Source organism: Diplodia seriata, assembly GCF_021436955.1.
Source record: "Diplodia seriata strain FDS-637 chromosome Unknown scaffold_2, whole genome shotgun sequence".
In the NCBI taxonomy this organism is placed as follows: domain Eukaryota; kingdom Fungi; phylum Ascomycota; class Dothideomycetes; order Botryosphaeriales; family Botryosphaeriaceae; genus Diplodia; species Diplodia seriata.
Window position 1 is genome coordinate 1,397,623 of NW_027117309.1, and position 19,262 is coordinate 1,416,884.

Sequence of the window (19,262 nt, forward strand, 5' to 3'; positions counted from 1 at the left end):
CGTGCAGCGCCTGGCTGTTTCGGGCAAAGATGTACGAACGCGCCCAGCTGTGACGGTCAGCTCTTCTTCTTCCTTTCGACGAGAACAGTAGTGGTAGGTGTGCCGTCACGTGGCGTCGCGTCGCCGTTCACAACGAGACCGGCGGCAGTAATGAAGATGAAGAGGCACGTTCGGATCTCCGAGCTTGCAGCGTGCGCGGACCGCGAGTCATCTCCGCATACATTGACGCGCCTGATTGCGAGATTTCGCGCGTGTGGTGGCGGTGGTGGTGGTGGTGGCGTGGTCGCGAGATCTCTCTCAAAACATTTCCCCGGACGACGATGGTCATATCTCGGGCGTAGAATGTAGAGGAATTTTTTTGTTGTGCAAAGGCATCTAATTTTTTTCTTCTATGATTCAGAGGTGTGTTTCCCAGCTGAGAAACCTTTCTTTAAGCCATGCTTAGCAAATAAGGTGTGGCCCGTCCAGGCCCGAGTGCTCTTATCGCCGCTCTTGAGAATGCCGTCCGTTGAACGGTAAGAAAGGAAAGCGAGATTTACGGGTGACTCGCGAGACCGTACCCGTTGCCCGTCGCTCATTTGAGAAAGGAGAAAGGAAAATAAGCCAGTTGAAAGAAGAAAACAGAGGAAAGAAAAGAGGAAAGGAAAGAGGAAATAAGAGAGGAAAGAAAAGAGGAAATCTCCGTGACATGAGAAAAAGCGAAATAAGCCATGGAAAATGAAGAAAAGAGAAAAGGAAAAGGCCCTCATCGTCCCCGCTCAGTCATTGCCATTGATTCCGTTCTTTGCCGTCCCATCCTCGAAATCCAGTCGACGAGACACTGTCAGTTTCAACGGCCACCACCTCTGCCACCCCTGTCACCTCTGCCACCTCGGCCACCTCTACCGCCGCGGAAGTTGTTGTTATTACTGTTGCTGTTCAAGTACATGCCCGCGGCCATTTGCCTCTCCAGCTCGCGCGCCAGCTCAGGCGTCCACGGCTGGCAGATGGGCGGCCCCGTGCGCAGCAGCGGGTGCTCGAGGTGGCGGTCGCGCGGCAGCGCCGCCTGGCGGGCGTTCCACTCGGCGAGCGTCATGTTGGCGCGGACGACGGAGCCGTCGAGGGGGCCGAAGGTGCTTGTGTTGCCTCGGCCGCGGCTGGGGCGGTGGAGCTGCTGCGGGAACGTGTTGGTGGTGCTGGGGGGGTTCATGGGGTTGTAGCGATTCACGTTGTGCTGGTGGTGAAAGGCTGACGATGGAAACGATGGTGCGCTGGTGGAGGGACGGGGGGGGGGGCAGTGGTGTGGCGCTGGGGAGGAGCCAGGACGGCGTGCCGACGACGGTGGGGTTGTTGGGCTGGTGTACTGGGTGGGAGCGGTAGCCGAGGCCGGGGATGATGGGTGTGGCGGGGGGCAGCTGGGCGAAGAACGGGGAATACGGCCGCGGGAGCTGCTGTGAAGCTGGCTGAGCGATGGGCTGGGGCGTCGGCGAACGCGGGTGGGTGAAGGGCATGGGGGTTGGAGCCTTGGTAGCGACGGCGTATCGAGCGAAGGCGGCTGGGACTTTGCGCATGCGGCGCGTGGACGGGGTGATTTGGTCGTGGGAATCCTGGGTGTCGCCGCTGTCGGTGTTTTTTTCGTCATTTTCCTTTTTATTGCGGTCGTTGTTGTCAGTCTGAATGCTGGGCGTGGCCTCACTTCCGGGAGAGATGTTTTGGTTGCGAAGCGAGGGGTTTGCCGGAGCTGACGGAGACGACGGCTGGCACTCTACAGTGGACGGCCTCCGGGGGTCTTCTGGGTTGTATGAGTAGTAACGGGCGGGTCTGAAGAGAATTAGGCAGGACAAGATAGAGATATTTTTGTAGCACTTACGGACTGAATCCAGATTCAGGTTGACATGATCCTCATTGTTGATCAACACTAGTGAAGTGAGTCAGCATCGTCGGATCTCTTGAGAGTACCAGAGGTAAGGAGGTCGCTTACCTTCAACGAGGCCATTCTCAGTGACCATCCAGACCTTGACAGTGGCGGGGTTGGTCGCGAACGACACGCGGAATCCGGCGTTGACCCAGTCCTGAGCCACGGGCGGCACAAGAATGCCCCAGACAGGAAGGACAATATCCTGCGCCGCTTCACCCGTGATGGTCGGGGCGTTGGAGGAGGACGACTGAGCGGGAGAGCCGTTGTTGGCCGCCATTGCGCTGGGTAGGGTTGACGGAAAGAGGAGGAGGTGGAAGGATGAGGTTGGAGGAATGGAGCGGCGGAAGAGAGAAAGGTATCTTATAGTGACGGGTGCCACGTGATAGAGCCCTGGCGGGTGCTGCGTATGCTGAGTTTGGCAGGAACGCGGTGGACGCGTGGTGAGCTGAAGCAAAGTGAGAAATGGATGTTTGTGTGCTGGAAGAAGCTTCACGCGCTCCAAACTGCCTCACTTCAACAGAACCATTCGCGCGAACATGAATGTCACCCAAACGCTTGATACATAGCAAGAGAATTTGCCAGAGATGCCTTGTTTGCTCAAATTCAACAGGATTGCTATCATGTTTCCTCGTATCATTGGCCGTAGAGCAGCTCGATTTTCGTTTAGCAGCTTCTGAATTCTACGCCCGCTTCGGCGCAGCCCATAAACATCTTGTTCCATGACTGCATTCATTCCGATCCATGTCGCTATCAGATCCTGCATCGTGGCCGCCGGTCGCCTTCTGCAGTGCGCCAGCGTCGTTGATCTTGTTCGTAGATGGGGTCAATCGAAATCCCTGGCTTTGACTCCTCGTCTCAGCTGCATCACCACAACCTGACGTGTGCTAGACTACATAGGACAGCTCAGCATTGTAGTCGCTGCCACTCGATTGCATCATGCTAAAGCGTAGGGCGGGCAAGCGGCGGCGATGGACGGTGAAGCGTTGTTCTCGCAAAGGCTCCCGTCCGCTGGACAATGACGTAGATCTCTAAACAATCATTCCGCCTGAATATTGCTTGGTCGCATGCTCTCGCTCATTGTTCCAGCTCGCTATCCAACAATCCTCACGGAGATGGTCACGTTACCTCATTAACTGTACGACAACAAGGCAGACAAAGGCCAGTGAGAAACATCATGCACAAAGACGGGTCTGTGGCTCTGAGCAGTTGTATTGAGCAGCTATAGAGCTCTACAAGCCCTGACTCGGTGTATGAACCGCTCGCATCCTCCAGCTTTTCCTATCCCGCTTGTCGATAGGTGTCAGGAAGCTCTTGGTCGGCCGTGCCTCCAGGTCTGCGCAGCCGGTAAGATTGGTTCCTTCCGGTGGGTGCTTAGGGAGAGACTCACGATGAAGGCTGGCATTACTCTGGTACAGGAGCTAGACGACTTTTGGATAACGTAAAGCGATGACCGAGTTGGCCGTGGCATTCTTCCTGGACGTGATGGCGGACCTGGCGAGGGCGAACATGATGAAAGCAACGTGGGCGGCAATGAGAGCCAAGAGCGCGGCTGCGATGGAGAGAGGAAACGCGGTTGAGAACTTCATGATGCTCGCAGCTGTGATGTTGGTGGGTCGGCCGGAATGCGCAAGATCTTGTACCTAGCAAGGGAAGCGGGTGACGAGGCTGCGCCGCTTCCTGCCCCGCGCCAGCTTTTGGAAGGCGCGACTGATATTGCGACACTCGCCACCTACCTGTCCCACATAAATTTTGCGCCGCTTCCGCCACACCCCAACTTCTCTGTCAACCCAGCGGCATGGATTCTAGTTTGCATTTTGCAACCCTTTGACTGCACTCATGCCTATCGACCCAGGTCTCGAGCACACGCAAAGAGATCCTCATCCAATGTCACCTTTGCGGAGCGTCAACGAGCTTTCGGTCTCACCAACGCTCTCAAATCTCCGATCTGGAGAAGACGGTACGCTCATTACTGCGTTGCCCCAAAGTGCTCTGACTGAATGTTTCGCACAGGCGCCCCCGGTACCACCCATGTCCGACCGAGCCTCTCCTCACTTCCCATCGAGCTTCGGCTGATGATATACGACCACCACCTCAAGAACCTTGGACCCAGTATGTGTCCTACCTCGCATCGTGTGCGTCTGTCAGACGGCGCCAAGCTTCACTTTCCCGCCCTCGGACAGATCAACAGGAAGTTGCGGATGGATTTTATGCCGTACTACGTCCAAAGGGTGGCTTGGCGGATTGAAGTGTCGTCTAGAGGTCTTTCCCTTTTTCGTCGCTGGATCAAGATTCTTGGTGCTCATTCTTGCCACTTGCGGCGGTTGTGCCTGCATGGCGGGTGGGGAAACTACATCATCCGCATCAACCTCATTACCGGAGAGCAACACGGTTACTTTGACATGACTCCTAACTACTGCTCGGTCTCTTTTGACCAGAGCTGGCTCAAGGACTACATCAGGCAACAGATTGTCGTTCCTCTGGCTAAAAAGATTCAAAGAGGCACCTTCAAGGGAAACCATGTGATCGCCGCCATAGAACAGCTACTTGAGGACAATCCTAGGCTGCACCATCCGTACTACCATGGGTCGGTTTGGTGGACTTGAGGGAAGACTTTTGGCACATATGGGGACGCTCGCCCAGCTGCCTAGCACATTGGGTGTCTGGTCACGGATCTCGAGCTCCAGTCAGTTTTGAGGAGTGTTTTGGTCACTTGAAAGATTACGGCTTGGTCAGAAGCTATGGAAATAAGTGTGGGGAAAAGGCTCGAGGGACAGGAAGCTTCAGAAAGGTAGTCAGGCTCATAACGCCTTCTTGTCCCTGATTATCGAATGGAAAAATTGCAGAACAAGCATGGGCTCGGTGAAATGACGCCACAGCGGGTAACAAAAGAAATTTCCCGCCCGCATCATTATATATAGTTGAATAAATTATGCGGACGTAAATTTGCATACATTCACGTCCGCATATTGTATTCAACTACCCATCCCATGTAGAAGTTTCCTGTAAGGCAGATGTGGGTGGATAGTTTCTTTCGTCACCCGCTGTGACACACTCGCGAGTATGCCAGCAAAGCTCAAAAACAAAGTGTCTAGGCGATCCTACGCCAAAGCTTGTGACTTTCGTAACAAAGACGGTTCAAATCCGACCTTCAGATTCAAGAGTCTGAATAGATTAGTGGAGCGAGATAAGAAAGCAATCCATTAAGGCGTCATGACTGTGGTTTAAGTTTCTGTGGCTGTGATTTATTTCGCATTCTCTGTGATTCCTCGTACGGCCAGACGAGACTGGATACGTCTGGTTGTTGGCCATGACGGGAGCCTGCTTTGTATTCGCCTTTGTCCTAATCGGATAAGGCGCACCCTTCAGCCGTACTGCAGCCTACCGATTCTATTGATCCTTATTTCTAAGAACATAAAACACTGCAATGATGCAAATGGCGGTTTCGAGCATGGTCTCCCCCTTCGAAGAAAAACAAACATTCAAGTATTGTTCGGCCGTGGTCCCTTCATGTACCTCACGCGTAAGATGCTTGACAGGATATAAAGGCTCCGTAAAAGCCAAGAGTTGGGCTTTCATTCTATTGTTGCACTTCACCCGAGCAGTGTAAATGTGTATACAACTCGTGCCCACTCCCCGGTACCACCCTTTTATTCCACAACTATCTTTTCTTATATACTGAACCTAATCATGTACCGCCTAATGTAAGTGCAGATCGGGTATGTCTATGCCAAGCATGTTGGGTACATGGCAAGTGTTATGGCACTCACGGTATAGTGTGCGCTGCACCGGAAAAGAAGGGCTTGCGGTGTGTTATGGCCCACGTCATACGCCCACGTAGGAACACTATGAGATGGGATCTTAGATGCAACATTGTTAAAACAGAACTCCACTGTTCCACGCATCTTCGCCTGCTATATAAACCTCCATCCTCTCTCCATCCAGCTCTTCCTTTTACACTACACAGCAACGCAACGGCAAACGGGCACCATATTTACTTCCACCTCATCGACTTCGTATAAAACAGCAACAGTTGCACGGGAAAGCAATGGTCGATTCCAAGGAAACCGAATTCGAGCCTGACCACTCTGCTGGAGACGAGATGCCGGCTTCCACCCCAAAGCTGCCGGATGACACTACGGAGTCCACTTCAGAGTGCACTTCAGAGCGTGCTGCAACCCGACCAAGGCGCGAGCACCTGACCATCTTCGAGCTTCCCGGCGAAAGCAGGAACATGATCTACAGTTACGTCGTTGACAAAAGCTGGCACAACCCTACGTGGGGTGTCGGCGGTCTTCTCCCCAGCTACGTAAGGGTTAACCGCCAGATGCGTGCGGAGATGCTGCCAATCTACTATGGTCGACTTAACGTCATCATGGACCTGGATAAGCAAGAGAGCTGGGAAGATGCTCGAAGGTGGCTACTGGCTGTTGGGGATCATGTGAGGTTCTTGGGAGATGTCTCCATCATCGTCTCCGACTCAGCTCACGAATGGGGTGTTATGGCCTTCACGATAGGGACTGGTGTTGGAGACATCGACTATGGTTTCAGGTCTCAGTTTCGATCCCCATACACTGCTACCGGAGAGGCAGAGATCCTGTACCACTATTCGTATTGGCTGTACGAGGATATAAGGACCCTGAAGAACGTCGGCACCCTCAATGCGAGGAACCTGATTGCTCTTCTCTCCGCCTTCTACAGCACGTTTCGGGCTGTAAGTAGGCAGGCCAGGGCAACAGCGGGTCTCCCAGCCCTGAACAACTGATGCACTCGTCCAGTGTGTATCACCATGAAGCACAGCAGGCAAGGAGAGAAAGAGATGACTTGATGGGATACCTTAGTTAGTGCCAAAGTACGATCCGAAGCACCCTTGGCACCGCATCAACATGACGACGCAGAGGCTGACCAAGCGGTGATCCCACTCAACAGGCCTTCCAGTACACTGACCCTACTCTACAGGCCTCAGAACCCGCCTTCCAGTACACTGACCCTGCTGAACAGCAGAACAGTAATCCCTACCCCCTTACATTCAATCCCTCGACGAGTCAGAACACTCGCACCGCATCAACATGACGACCCAGGGGCTGACCAAGCGGTCCGATAAGATCAACCAGTACTCGGCGGAGAAGATGTATAAGCAAAACATCACGAATCCCTTCGGGTTCTGGAGTTCTCCTGCCTACCTGTTCGACTACGCCAAACATGGAGAGTTGACGAAGCTGGAGTACACGATCGACGAGGTCAAGGATTTCATCTACCACCACCCAATGTCGAAGACGGATACCTTAGTCAGTATTAGCATAGCCAGTCAAAATATTCATATGTACTACAACATTATTGCTACCAGACGTGCAGAGTGGAAGGAAACTTGTATTGGCGAACACGACGAGATAAGCGTGTCGACGACTTCTTCAGCTCCTCAAACCTGTGGGAAGGCGTCGAAATACTCAATAAATTAACCTCTTACCTACACGTGAACACGAAACTTCTTCATGTTACAGCAACGAAGCAGATATCAGCTGTACACTTTTGGTGTTGAAATTGGGCATGCGGTGCAGCACTTGGGTTACTAGCGGGCCCATTAGCAGACTTGCTCCGTTGTTATTTTCTGTTCATGTACAATGTATACTGTTTTCTTTGTTTTGCCTTTTTTTTTCGGTGCTTCATTCGCATGCTTGAAAGCGGCAACGAGTTTCAGTGCCGCCTGTGGCCGCGACTTTCGGAAACGACCCGCGATTCATTAACGTCAACTCTTTCCGATTCCCCGAATCACATGTCACTCAAGCAACGTGCCTGAACTCGAGCCAAGTCTTCAACACTATGTGATTTCGGACTGCAAAACAACTGCCAGCCGTGAACTCAAAGATGGATCCATGCACAAACGGCCTCGTCCGCTCTATACCGAGCAACCTCATGTCCCTGCCGCGCGAGCTGCGCGATAAGATCTATGACTTCACGACCAAGCCTTCCTGCACGCGAAACGCCAGGCACAGCCCACTCCCTCTGCCCGTCACCTGCTTCATCAACAAGCAGATGCGAAGCGAAGCCTTGTCGCACCATCTCGCCGAGGTGCGTTGGGAGTTCGACACCAGGAAGGCTCCGTACGGCAAGGGACAAATGGGCCTCTTCCAAGCTTGGCTGGCCGCTCTCGGGGATGATGCCAGGCACCTCGCGCGCTTCAAGTTGATCTGCCGGCTCAAGATGTACAGGTGGGAGGTGTACATCAGCCTTGTCGCCGATGGAGAGCCGAACGGTGCGCGCAACGTGGACGTTGATGAGAGAGACGGGCGCGGCCTGTGGACCGGTGCTGCTGGAATCGTGACCGTTGAACGCGAGGGAAGGACGCGCTATCAAGCCATGTTCCCCGGCTACAGGCCTGTTGTCTGGCGAATGCCTGATGTAAGCTGTGTACTGTTCCTGCGGCTGCTGCTGGGGACGTCTCAAAGCTGACGCATGTGCAGCCCGAGTCGAACGGCTCCACGAGCAATGCGAAGAATCTACAAGAAGAGATAAATGAGTATATCGAAGAGGCCACGATCAAGCCACTGGCGCAAAAACGTTGGGACGGGGCGTTGACTGGCGAGCACATTAGCGATGCCATCGAGGGGCTTCTTGCTCACGAGTGGAGATGTTGTTAAGAAGTGAGGGTGACAGACGGTAGCTTCCCGAGCTTGCTGCCTTCCCACAGATTGGTTTGCATCAAACCCGAAAGATTCAACCTAAGCAAAGCGAAACCAGGATGGCAAGGATCTTCCCGCTCTCTTGGGCACGGGCCATCAGCACCCTCCGCTGCAACTGCGCCCCGTCCTGAAGGAGCCGGCCAAGGCACGCAGCGTCATCAAGATAGAAACGCAATCCATTCTTTGTGTTTGAAGTCCGTTCGAGCTCTGTCTGCATTGATTGGGACTGAACGGCGAGGTGGCACGAGGAATGGACGTGTTGGAGAATGTTCAGGCCAGGTATGTCTCGCGAAGCCTTGTGAAAGCCGAGCTTGCCGGATAGCCGCATGAGATGCGCTTGTAGTGGCTTGGAAGCTCCACAGTGTGGGGAAATACCGCGCATGCTGGTGGGATGATGCTGCCTTGGGAGCCGGGGGCGATTGGCTGGGCGAGGGCAGCGTGGCAGCGCGGGCGCAGGCTGGCTGGCTGTGCTGCTGCAGGCCACGGCACAGACAAACAATATTGCTGAGTGTGGCGCAGAGGCAGGCAGCAGGCGGCAGTGACGCGCAGGGTGACGCCTTGGCCGCTTCGGGCAGGGGTGAGGGGCTCAGCTCGGGCGTCAGCATCTGCTCCCTCCCCCCGCCAACATATATTGCGTACCTCCACCTACGCAACCTTCTAGAACCCGACGACTTCTCAATTGTCTCGTCGGCCTCTATCCCACCACCAGCCTCTACTCTTCGAACATGGGTGTAAGTGCAGTCCACGCCGCGCGCGCGGCGGCCGCCGGAAGCTCGCGCGAGCTCGAGCTGCCCCTCGTTACCCCGCTGTGAGGTCATACCATCAGGCTGACGCGAATTCTGCCTTTCAGCTCGCATCCAAGCTCGCTGCTGCCGGCCCTCCGCCTGGAGCGCCCGCCGGCAACTATGGTCCGCCCGGCGGCCAGCAGCCTGGCGGCGCATACGTGAGTCGCTGCACTCCTGCCCGAAAGGCTGCGCTGCGCCTTGTGCGACACGTACGCTAACCCAGTCGCAAGCCCGGCGCGCAATCGTACCAACCCTACAACCCTGGTGCGCCCGGCGGTGCTCCTCCTCAAGTAAGCGTCCCGTGAGCCCTTTTTCGTTGCCCCTCCACGCCCGTCTTCGTCATCGCTCGGCCCGGAGCCCTGGTTGCGACTCATCCACCTAAACATTCCGCACACCTCGCTACCGCCGGACACCTCTCTCTCTGGGACCTCCTCGCCGGTGAACCTTGACGTCGCGCTCCTCTGCGATCCATCGCACCATGTCTTACCAGGCATATCGCGGTGCCTACGGCGCGCCTCAGCAGCCGCCGTACCCACAACAAGCGCCGCAGCCTGGATACAATCCTAACGCCTACGCGCCACAGTCTCCCGCCCAACCCTACCAAGGCTACGGCTCCCCTCCTCCAGCCTCGCCCTACACTCAAGCCCCGCCGCAGTCCCCCTTCGGCCAGCAGCCGTCAACGCCGTTTGGTCAGCAACAGAGCGGCTACAGCAGGCCGCCCCCTCCTCCGCCGCCGTCTAGTCGGCCTGGCCTTGCCGCTGCTACTGGCAACGCGCCTACGCCACAGCCCGGCTACGGACAGCAACAGCCACCCCCGCAATCCTACGGACAGCCACCGCAACCTTATGGGCAGCCGTCGCAATCTTATGGCCAGTCCCCGCAACAATACGGACAACCCCAACAACCATACGGACAACCCGCTCAAATGTTTGGACAACCTCAGCAACAATTTGGGCAACAACAGTTCGGACAACAGGCGTACGGCCAGCAGGCGCCTCCCCAACCATATGGACAACCCCAATACAACCAGGGCTCGGGCTATGGTGGATATGTTCGTCGGGCGCATACACGTTTTACTCAATTGGAGTATATATACTAACGGATCGTTGTATTAGGGCGGTCCCCCTCCCGGCCAGCCTCAGTACGGCGCGCCTCCCCCGGGTGGCGGTCCCCCGCCAGGCCCCGCGAACCCCGCGCAGGTCCAGGGCTACAAGCAGACTCTCATGAGCGCTGTCCAGGAGAACAACCTCCAGAACTTTTACCCGCCCAACTCGCCTGCTCTTGATCAGATTGCCCAACGTGCCTCTCACCAGATCGCCCAGCTCTGCCAGCGCTGGCGCCTGCCCCAGGAGATTGGCAATGACGTTGTCAAGCTCGGCTTGTTTGACATTGTCCTCTACATTGACGACTCCGGTTCCATGCAGTTCGAGGAGAACGGCGAGCGCATCAAGGATCTCAGGCTCATTCTGGAGCGCGTTGCCTACGCCGCTACCCTGTTCGACGATGACGGCATCTCTGTCCGCTTCATGAACTCTCTTCCTCCTCCGCAGGTTACCGAGCACATCAAGACTGAGCAGCAGATTGAGCAGCTCATGTCCCAGATTCAATTCAAGGGCCTCACTCCCATGGGTTCGCACTTGAAGGAGCGCGTCTTGGATGAAGTCCTCCGCAACGCACGTGGTGGCCAGCTCCGCAAGCCTGTGCTCGTCATTACCATCACAGACGGTCAGCCTGCTGGCGAACCCCAGAACGCCGTTTTCGAGGCCATCAGGAACACCACCTCCGAGCTTAGCCGTATGCCCCAGTACGGTCCGGGTGCCGTCCAGTTCCAGTTTGCTCAGGTTGGCAACGATGAGAAGGCCCGTGAGTTCCTGTCGAAGCTTGACCAGGATCCTCAGGTGGGCTCGCTGGTTGACTGCACTTCGAACTACGAGAACGAGTCAGCAGAGATGGCTAGGTCCAACCCTCCTGTCGACTTGACTCCTGAGCTCTGGCTCGTGAAGCTCCTGCTTGGTGCCATTGACAACTCTTACGACCGCAAGGATGAGAAGGCCGGTGGTGGCGCTCCTCCAGGCGGCTATGGTGGTCCTCCCGGCGGCCAGTATGGTGGTGGTCCCCCTCAAGGCTATGGTGCCCCGCCTCCTGTGAGTTAATTTGTCAAGTTCTCACATGGTATCCGCTAATATGTTACGATAGGGCCAGTACGGTCAGCCTCCCCAAGGCTACCCCCCTCAGGGCGGTTACGGTGGCCCCCCTCCTGGCCAGTACGGTGCTCCTCCGCCTGGCCAGGGCGGTTACGGCCGTCCGCCGCCCGGCCCGCCGCCGGGTCAGGGTGGTTACCCTCCCAGGTACTAAACTGAGCACTGGGTGGCTTTATGGGTGACAGGCTTTTTCCTTTGCGGCCTGGGCCAGAGATCATTTCTTTTCATCGGTTGCGACTTGTGCCACTCTCGAGTTGGCATTGATACGGACTTCTTTTGCCCACTCGAAGATTGATTTCCCCCATCCATCCTTGCTTCAAGGCAAGATGCTTATTTCAATGAAATGAGAAGATTATGCATATGACAAATCCCTAATCTCCATCCAATTGATACACTGAATGCGCGAAGTGACCGACTTTCTTCGGACTCAATTGCCAGACCGTAATCTTACTACCGAAGCAACGAGAGATCAATTTTGACATACCATGTTAGACCCCAAATGCATCCGACCCTCAAATGCATGTTACAGCTTTGTCAGCTATCTCCAGCTTTCTTATTGGTGCGCGATGATTAGGGAAGAAATTAGAGAAACTTAATCTGCCATCCGAGCACTATGATTGGACGTATTATGTAACATGCAATTGAGGGTCTCATGCAATTAAGGGTCTGATACGGGTAGTAGGTAAGTTTTTGGCATCTCTGCAACTCCAAGTCGAGCCTTCTCTTCCCGTTGTCCTCGACAACCTGTTGGCATCGTTCAGGCTGGCATGACAACCCTAGCGCGCCAGCGGCGGCGCAATCCGCCATTGGGCCCAACAACCAATGGGGAACGCCAAACATCACCATTCTTTACTCCTTCTCTTCCCAAGTTAGTGTCGAACCGCGGCCCTGCAAAGCCCGAGCCAATCAAACAGAAATTGGAATACATATCCAAAACGCGGCACGTACCCCCGCCTCAATTTCATGCGCGTTTCACCCATCGTCTTATTTTCTTCCCGTACGCGATGGGCTTGGGCTGGGCTTGGGCTGGGCTGGCTAGGCGCATGCTGCTTTTTGCTTTCTTTTTTTTGCCGCGCGCTTACGTTCCGCTTTCCCGCGTCTTTTTTTGTCTTCCCTAAAAGCGAGACTACTGCATCGATCGATTCCGTCAGTAGTGCAAAATCGCGAGACCAAACGGCGGGGAGGAAAGTCAAATTGTGAAAACGGAAATTCTATTTCTATGATTGTTATTACACAAAAACGTTTGACGATTACAAAACTTTACATCCAAGGCGGGGGGGCATTCTTCGCCCTCCCGGAAAGAAGAAGCGGGCGAGAGCGGATGTGAGAACATCCCGACAGCACAAACCCCTTTCTTGTGATATTCAATTACCCGTATTATAAGATGTGTATGGCGGAATTCTTTGTTTCTCATGAGGGACAGTAAGAAAAAAAAAGTAGGAGAGAGCCGGAAGATGAAAGGACGGAAAGTGCTCTCGTTACGAGGTGATCACGCCGTAAAGAAAACACCGTTTCCGCGATTCTATTCGTTTTAATGAATCCCGGGGGTTCAATCAATCAGTCAATCAGTCCATCGTGAAATCATATTTTTTGCTTTGCTGCTTCTGATAGAAGAAGAAGAAGTGAGTCAAAGAAGAAAAGAAGCAGCAGCATTACAGAGCAATAACATATTTTTCCCGTTCAAAGCAAAAGACGCTTTCGAAAAGGTCACCGGGGGCGGTTTGCTTCATCCGTTAAGTAGTGGTGGTTGTTTCGTGACCGGCTGCCATTTCAAATGCGCCCTTAGTCACTGTATGGTGGTAGTACAGGTGTGTGCATCCGTCATGAACACATGCTACAATGTTTTTTCTCCTGTTCTTTTCTTTTTCTTTTCTTTCTCTCTTTTGCCCGAGAGCGCTAGATTACCGCGCGGGCAGCGTGGCCCGCATGCCGCTGGTAGTACTTGAGCCGGACACGACTCTCGATCCGGGAACTGATGCACCTGGCACCGGGGCTGGGGCTGGGGCTGAACCGTCGGCGCCGCGGCGGGCCATTTCGGCCTCCTTGCGCCTGGCGAGCAGGCTCTTGAAGGCGCCGAGCCATTGCGTCATGTCCTCCTCGTTGGGGGCGCAGAAGCGGTAGTTGCGTCGGTCGGTGATGAGCTGCATGCAGAAGCGCTTGGTCTTGGACATGGGATCGATCTCGACAGCATTGAGGATATTGTTGAAGGGGATGATGAGATTGGCGGAATATTCCTGGCCTGGTTTAGGATCATGCGGCTTCATCTAGAGAATCGGGGGTGAAGGGGGCCAGCTTACATCTTCGTTCTTGTAGAGGCCGAGTGACTTGGGGCGCAGCACACCCCAAAGCTTCTTCCACTGCCTGACGCCGCCTTTCGACTTGAGAATGTACAGCCAGCCTTGGAAGACGACGCGTTCATTGTCTGGTTTCTTTCCAACACTGCTGGTTTCAGGGCTGGCGCCAGCGTTGCTCACCTGGCTCACATTTCGGCCCAGGTTCGGACGTCCGCTGATGGAGCTCTCGTACCCAGCGTTATTATTCCCGTCATTCGGTTGGGAAAAGGACAGAGTGGACTCGCGGAATCCAGTCGGGACCGGGGTATCGGAGTAGTCGGAAAAGGAAGCCTGCTCGTTGCCCGAGTATGCGAAGGTATGCGAGGTGCGTCTTGCGCTGTGCAGATCTTCCGGGCGCATCGAACTCGGGGGTCGTGCGAGACCTTCGCCCTCGGACGAGCTCGACAAGAGCTGCTCGCGTATCTTCCGCTCCGAGCTGCGGTTCCGGCCGCCGAAGGACTTGCCTGCTCCGCTGCCGCTCGGGCTCGCCAGTATCATCTCCTCTTCCTCCTCGTCGATGCGCGACTCGCGCCGGATGAGCTCGACCCAAGCTTGCGCATCTTTGTCGGACAGCGCGGCGAGATGGTAGTTGCGCGACGGAGAGAAAAGCCCGAAGACGTGCTTGGCTTTCTTGGAACCGTCGCGCTGGCGTGCGACGGCGGTGAGCTCGTTGAGGGAGATTTGGTGACGAAGGCGCGTCTCGTCGCGATCCTTGTAGATGGAGAGGGTGTGCGGGCGAAGCACTATGTAGACGGTCTTCCAGGTCTAGGAAAGCGTGTGTTAGCGGCCCTGGTGTTCCTTATCTCGCTGGCGCGTGGGCGTGCGAACCTTGGTCTTCCTCGTGCGCTTCAGCAGCTCGCCCGACTTGAGCACGCGGTCGAACTCGAAGCTGCCGTTCTGATTGACGGGCGAGAAGACGCCCAGGCCCAGGTCTCCTTTCCGCGTGGCCTCGTCGGGCGGCGGAGGGGTCCCGGTTCGAATGCGCATGGGAGCGGCGGCGTGCGAAGGGATGTTCTGGGGCGCGGTTGCGGGGGCTACGTCGGCCATTGCGGGCGTTCAGAAGACGGGTCGTGGTTGAGGCGCGGATGTGTGATTTCGGAGGGAGCGCAGGCGGCTACGGGACATGCGTTGTCACGGAGCTTGAGTCTGTTTGAAGCTTGTCGAATGCGGAGATGGTGCCAGGGGTGCGACGGAAGGCATGAGCGGCGCGCTTTCACGGGGCGCAGCGCGATCTAGCCTGGAGTCGCAGCGCAAGGCGCGGGAAGCGGGCAGCGGGCAGCGGGCAAGCGTGGTCTTGGGCAACGGCGTTGGCGGTCACGAAGTCGTGGGCTGCATTGTCTGTTAGGGGGCTTGACGAGAAAGTGAGCTAGCGAGGTGCATGAGACGGGAACCTAACTTAGTGCCTAGTGACGGCATCGCGCACTGACGCATCATGAGCCATACTCATAGGTCCGCCCGCCACACCACCAAGCGGGGCGCAACAACATTTCTCTCCGCCGCTCTCAAAACTCCCTCTTTGCGCGCGCTCCCGGCCCGTCGCGTTGCGCTCCCACCCACACCCCTCCGCCCACCCGATCCATTCCCGCAAACCCCGGCGCCCGCAGCATCATGCCTGTCGTCGGCGCAGAGAAGCTCGTGGAGCTGCAGCAAGCCCACGATGGAATCCGCAATGTGCGCCGCTCCATGTGCCATTTGCACCGCGCTTGCTGACACTACGTTTTAGATCTGCATCCTCGCCCACGTCGTACGTTGTTCCTGCCCGCTACCCCCACCTGCGCGACCCCCAGAACGCGCCCGAGCAGCCCACTAACAAACCTGAGGCTTGAAAGGACCACGGCAAGACCTCGCTCACGGACGCCCTGATCGCCACCAATGGCATCATATCGCCTAAACTCGCCGGCAAGATCCGCTATCTGGATTCGCGCCCGGACGAGCAGCTGCGCGGCATCACCATGGAGTCGTCCGCCATTTCCCTCTATTTTTCGCTGATGCGCCGCTCCGCCCCCGACGCCGAGCCGGTGCGCCAGGAGAACCTGATCAACCTGATAGACTCGCCGGGCCACATTGACTTCAGCAGCGAGGTGTCGACAGCCTCGAGGCTCTGCGACGGCGCAGTGGTTTTGGTAGACGCGGTCGAAGGAGTGTGCAGCCAGACCGTGACGGTCCTGCGCCAAACGTGGGTCGAGAAGCTGAAGCCTCTCCTCGTAATCAACAAGATGGATCGCCTGATCACGGAGCTGAAGATGAGCCCTGGCGAAGCGTACACCCATCTGAGTAAGTTGCTAGAACAAGTCAACGCTGTCATGGGCAGCTTTTTCCAAGGTGAGCGCATGGAAGACGATTTGAAGTGGAGAGAAAAGATGGACGAGCGCATCAGCGCCAAGGCAAAGGAACGTACCGACTCGGTCGATGGCGACGACCTGCCCAGTGAAGTCACCGCCGATTACGAAGAAAAGGATGACGAAGACATTTACTTTGCACCCGAGAAGAACAACGTTATTTTCAGCAGCGCCGTTGACGGTTGGGCATTCACGGTCAAGCAGTTCGCTGCCCTGTATGAACGGAAGCTCGGCATCAAACGCTCGGCACTGGAAAAGGTCCTTTGGGGAGACTTCTATCTCGATCCCAAGACAAAGAAGGTGCTAGGGTCGAAGCACTTGAAGGGTAGAGCGCTCAAGCCCATCTTCGTGCAGCTGGTCCTGGAGCAAATTTGGGCAGTCTATGAAGCCACAACAGGCGGCAACAATGGGAAGGGGTGCGTGGATCTCCTTTTCTCCTCTCTCACCCGTGCTTGTTGTATAGGTTCCTATAGTGAAATCAGAAGCTTATTGTTCCGTCGCATGCAGAGATCCCGCAATGGTTGAGAAGATCATGAAAGGCCTTAACCTCACCCTCCCTCCCCACATGCTGCGCTCCCGAGACCCTCGAACGCTCCTCATGGCTCTCTTCGCGGCCTGGTTACCGCTTTCGACCGCTGTCCTGGTCTCTGTTATCGAGCATCTTCCGTCGCCCCCCGCTGCCCAAGCAGCACGGATGAAGGAGCTCGTCAAGCAATCGCCTGGAGCAGAGCACGTGGACCCCAAAATCCAGGACGCGATGGTCAATTTTAAGAAGGAGAAGGAGGCACCCGTTGTTGCGTACGTCAGCAAGATGGTCTCGGTGCCAGAGAGCGAGCTACCGGAGAACAAGCGCCGTGGAGGCGGCAGTCTCAGCGCAGAAGAAGCCCGGGAACTCGCTCGAAAGAAGCGCGCCGAGTTCGCACGCGCGCAAGCTCTCCAGGGCGGCGCCGACGACGACGAGGTAAGCAGCATAACCCAAGCCTTCGGTGCCACGGCCGTCATCAGCGAGGAAGGGCCGCAGGACGCAGAGGGCGGGGAGGCAAAGGAGCAGGAGGCCGACCCGGAGCACCTCATCGGCTTCGCGCGCATCTACTCGGGCACGCTCAACGTCGGGGACGAGATCTACGTGCTGCCTCCCAAGTACACGGCGGCGGCGCCCCACGCCAGCCCGGAGCCGCAGAAGGTGACCATCACGGCGCTCTACCTGCTCATGGGCCGCGGCCTCGAGCCGCTGACGACGGTGCCGGCGGGCTGCGTCTTCGGCATCGGCGGGCTGGCCGGGCACGTGCTGAAGAGCGGCACCATCTGCAGCCAGCTCGAGGGCGGCGTCAACCTGGCGGGCGTGAACCTCGGCTCGCACCCCATCGTGCGCGTGGCGCTGGAGCCGGAGAACCCGGGCGACCTGGGCAAGATGGTGGCCGGCCTGAAGCTGCTGGTCCAGAGCGACCCCTGCGTGCAGTACGAGGTCCTGGAGAGCGGCGAGCACGTCATCCTCACGGCCGGCGAGCTGCATCTGGAGCGCTGCCTGAAGGACTTGAGAGAGCGCTTCGCGCGCTGCGAGATCCAGGCCGGCGCTCCCATCGTGCCGTACCGCGAGAGCATCGTCGCCGCCGCGGAGATGAACCCGCCGCAGAACAAGGAGCTGCCCAGAGGCACGGTCATCGCCGTCGCTCCGAGCAAGCACGTCACGGTCAGGCTGAGGGTGCGGCCGCTGCCCGCGGCCGTCACGGAGTTCTTGACCAAGAACGCGGGCGCTATCAAGCGGCTGTATGCTCAGCGTCGCGCCGAGGAAGAGGAGAAGAAGGGCGGAGCGGATGCCGCCGACGGAGAGGGTGCAGAAGAAAAGGAAGAGGGCGAGGAGGGACTCGAGGCGGACGTCGACGTCGCCGAGGGCGGCAACGTCCTCACCATCAAGGACTTCCGCAAGCAACTGCTCGACGCCTTCGCCGAGGCCAAGGGCGAGAGCGAGGTCTGGGCCGGCGTGGCCGAGAAGATTGCCGCTTTCGGGCCCAGACGGACAGGTCCGAATCTGCTGATCGACGAGACCGGGCAGAGGGTTCTGCCTCATGTGTAAGTCGTTCCTCGGTCCTCGTTTGTCGAGAAGAGTTCATGCGAGAAACGAGAGAGAAAGCTGACAAAGGGACACCACACACACATACAGCCTCTCCACCGACGCCGAGCAGCACTCGGCCATCACGCCCTCGTCCACCTCGGAAACCCTCATCCCGCACGACTTCACCGACAAGATCACGTACGCCTTCCAGCTCGCAACCGCCCAAGGCCCGCTCTGCAACGAGCCGGTCCAGGGCGTCGCCGTTGCCGTCGAGGCCGTCGACATCGACCCGGGCGCGTCGGGCGACCGCTCGGCGCTGGGGCGGCTGACGGGCGAGGTCATCAAGGCGGTGCGCGGCGGCGTGCACGGCGGCTGCCTCGACTGGTCGCCGCGGCTGCTGCTGGCCATGTACAGCTGCGAGATCCAGTGCAGCACCGAGGTGCTCGGCCGCGTCTACGGCGTCGTCACGCGCCGCCGCGGCCGCATCGTCAGCGAGGCCATGAAGGAGGGCACCCCCTTCTTCTCCATCACCGCCCTGCTGCCCGTCGCCGAGAGCTTCGGCTTCTCCGACGAGATGCGCAAGCGCACCTCCGGCGCCGCCCAGCCCCAGCTCGTCTTCGTCGGCTACGAGATGCTCGACGAGGACCCCTTCTGGGTGCCCTGGACCGAGGAGGAGATTGAGGATCTCGGCGAGCTGGCGGATAAGGAGAACGTCGCCAAGAGGTACATGGAGGGCGTGCGGAGGCGGAAGGGCTTGTTCGTGAAGGAGAAGATTATCAAGGATGCGGAGAAGCAGAGGACGTTGAAGAGCAAGTAAGACGTTGGCGGGGGGAGGGAGGAGGCTGCTGACTGAGTGAGTTGCGGATTGTGAAGTAGACGAAAATGGAATAACATCATCTTGGCCTCTCATCACTTGAGTAGTGTGCTCCTCACTGGTAGGCTATTCAGGTATGTGTGAGTGCTTGTTAGAGTGCACT

At 57.0% G+C, this 19,262-nt stretch overlaps 6 protein-coding genes across 6 annotated transcripts; 4 read left to right on the plus strand and 2 right to left on the minus strand.

Moving 5' to 3' along the window:
• Positions 1 to 1,744: 1,744 nt before the first annotated feature.
• On the minus strand, positions 1,745 to 2,174 carry SLS55_001793 (uncharacterized protein; the record flags this gene model as incomplete). Its single annotated transcript, XM_066773281.1, has 3 exons — positions 1,745 to 1,800; positions 1,850 to 1,897; positions 1,961 to 2,174. 3 exons carry the CDS (start codon positions 2,172 to 2,174, stop codon positions 1,745 to 1,747), a joined length of 318 nt encoding a protein of 105 aa, XP_066635848.1.
• A 3,768-nt stretch (positions 2,175 to 5,942) lies between these two features.
• SLS55_001794 (uncharacterized protein) lies at positions 5,943 to 6,659 on the plus strand (the record flags this gene model as incomplete). Its single annotated transcript, XM_066773282.1, has 1 exon — positions 5,943 to 6,659. One exon carries the CDS (start codon positions 5,943 to 5,945, stop codon positions 6,657 to 6,659), a length of 717 nt encoding a protein of 238 aa, XP_066635849.1.
• Positions 6,660 to 6,963: 304 nt separating this feature from the next.
• On the plus strand, positions 6,964 to 8,532 carry SLS55_001795 (uncharacterized protein; the record flags this gene model as incomplete). The annotated part of the gene is made up of 3 exons (XM_066773283.1): positions 6,964 to 7,186; positions 7,746 to 8,293; positions 8,356 to 8,532. 3 exons carry the CDS (start codon positions 6,964 to 6,966, stop codon positions 8,530 to 8,532), a joined length of 948 nt encoding a protein of 315 aa, XP_066635850.1.
• Positions 8,533 to 10,366: 1,834 nt separating this feature from the next.
• On the plus strand, positions 10,367 to 11,512 carry SLS55_001796 (uncharacterized protein; the record flags this gene model as incomplete). Its single annotated transcript, XM_066773284.1, has 2 exons — positions 10,367 to 10,402; positions 10,475 to 11,512. 2 exons carry the CDS (start codon positions 10,367 to 10,369, stop codon positions 11,510 to 11,512), a joined length of 1,074 nt encoding a protein of 357 aa, XP_066635851.1.
• A 1,949-nt stretch (positions 11,513 to 13,461) lies between these two features.
• On the minus strand, positions 13,462 to 14,940 carry SLS55_001797 (uncharacterized protein; the record flags this gene model as incomplete). The annotated part of the gene is made up of 3 exons (XM_066773285.1): positions 13,462 to 13,824; positions 13,858 to 14,658; positions 14,722 to 14,940. 3 exons carry the CDS (start codon positions 14,938 to 14,940, stop codon positions 13,462 to 13,464), a joined length of 1,383 nt encoding a protein of 460 aa, XP_066635852.1.
• Positions 14,941 to 15,501: 561 nt separating this feature from the next.
• Positions 15,502 to 19,102, plus strand: RIA1 (Cytoplasmic GTPase/eEF2-like protein (ribosomal biogenesis); the record flags this gene model as incomplete). The annotated part of the gene is made up of 5 exons (XM_066773286.1): positions 15,502 to 15,564; positions 15,617 to 15,637; positions 15,723 to 16,648; positions 16,740 to 18,302; positions 18,394 to 19,102. 5 exons carry the CDS (start codon positions 15,502 to 15,504, stop codon positions 19,100 to 19,102), a joined length of 3,282 nt encoding a protein of 1,093 aa, XP_066635853.1.
• Positions 19,103 to 19,262: the final 160 nt, after the last annotated feature.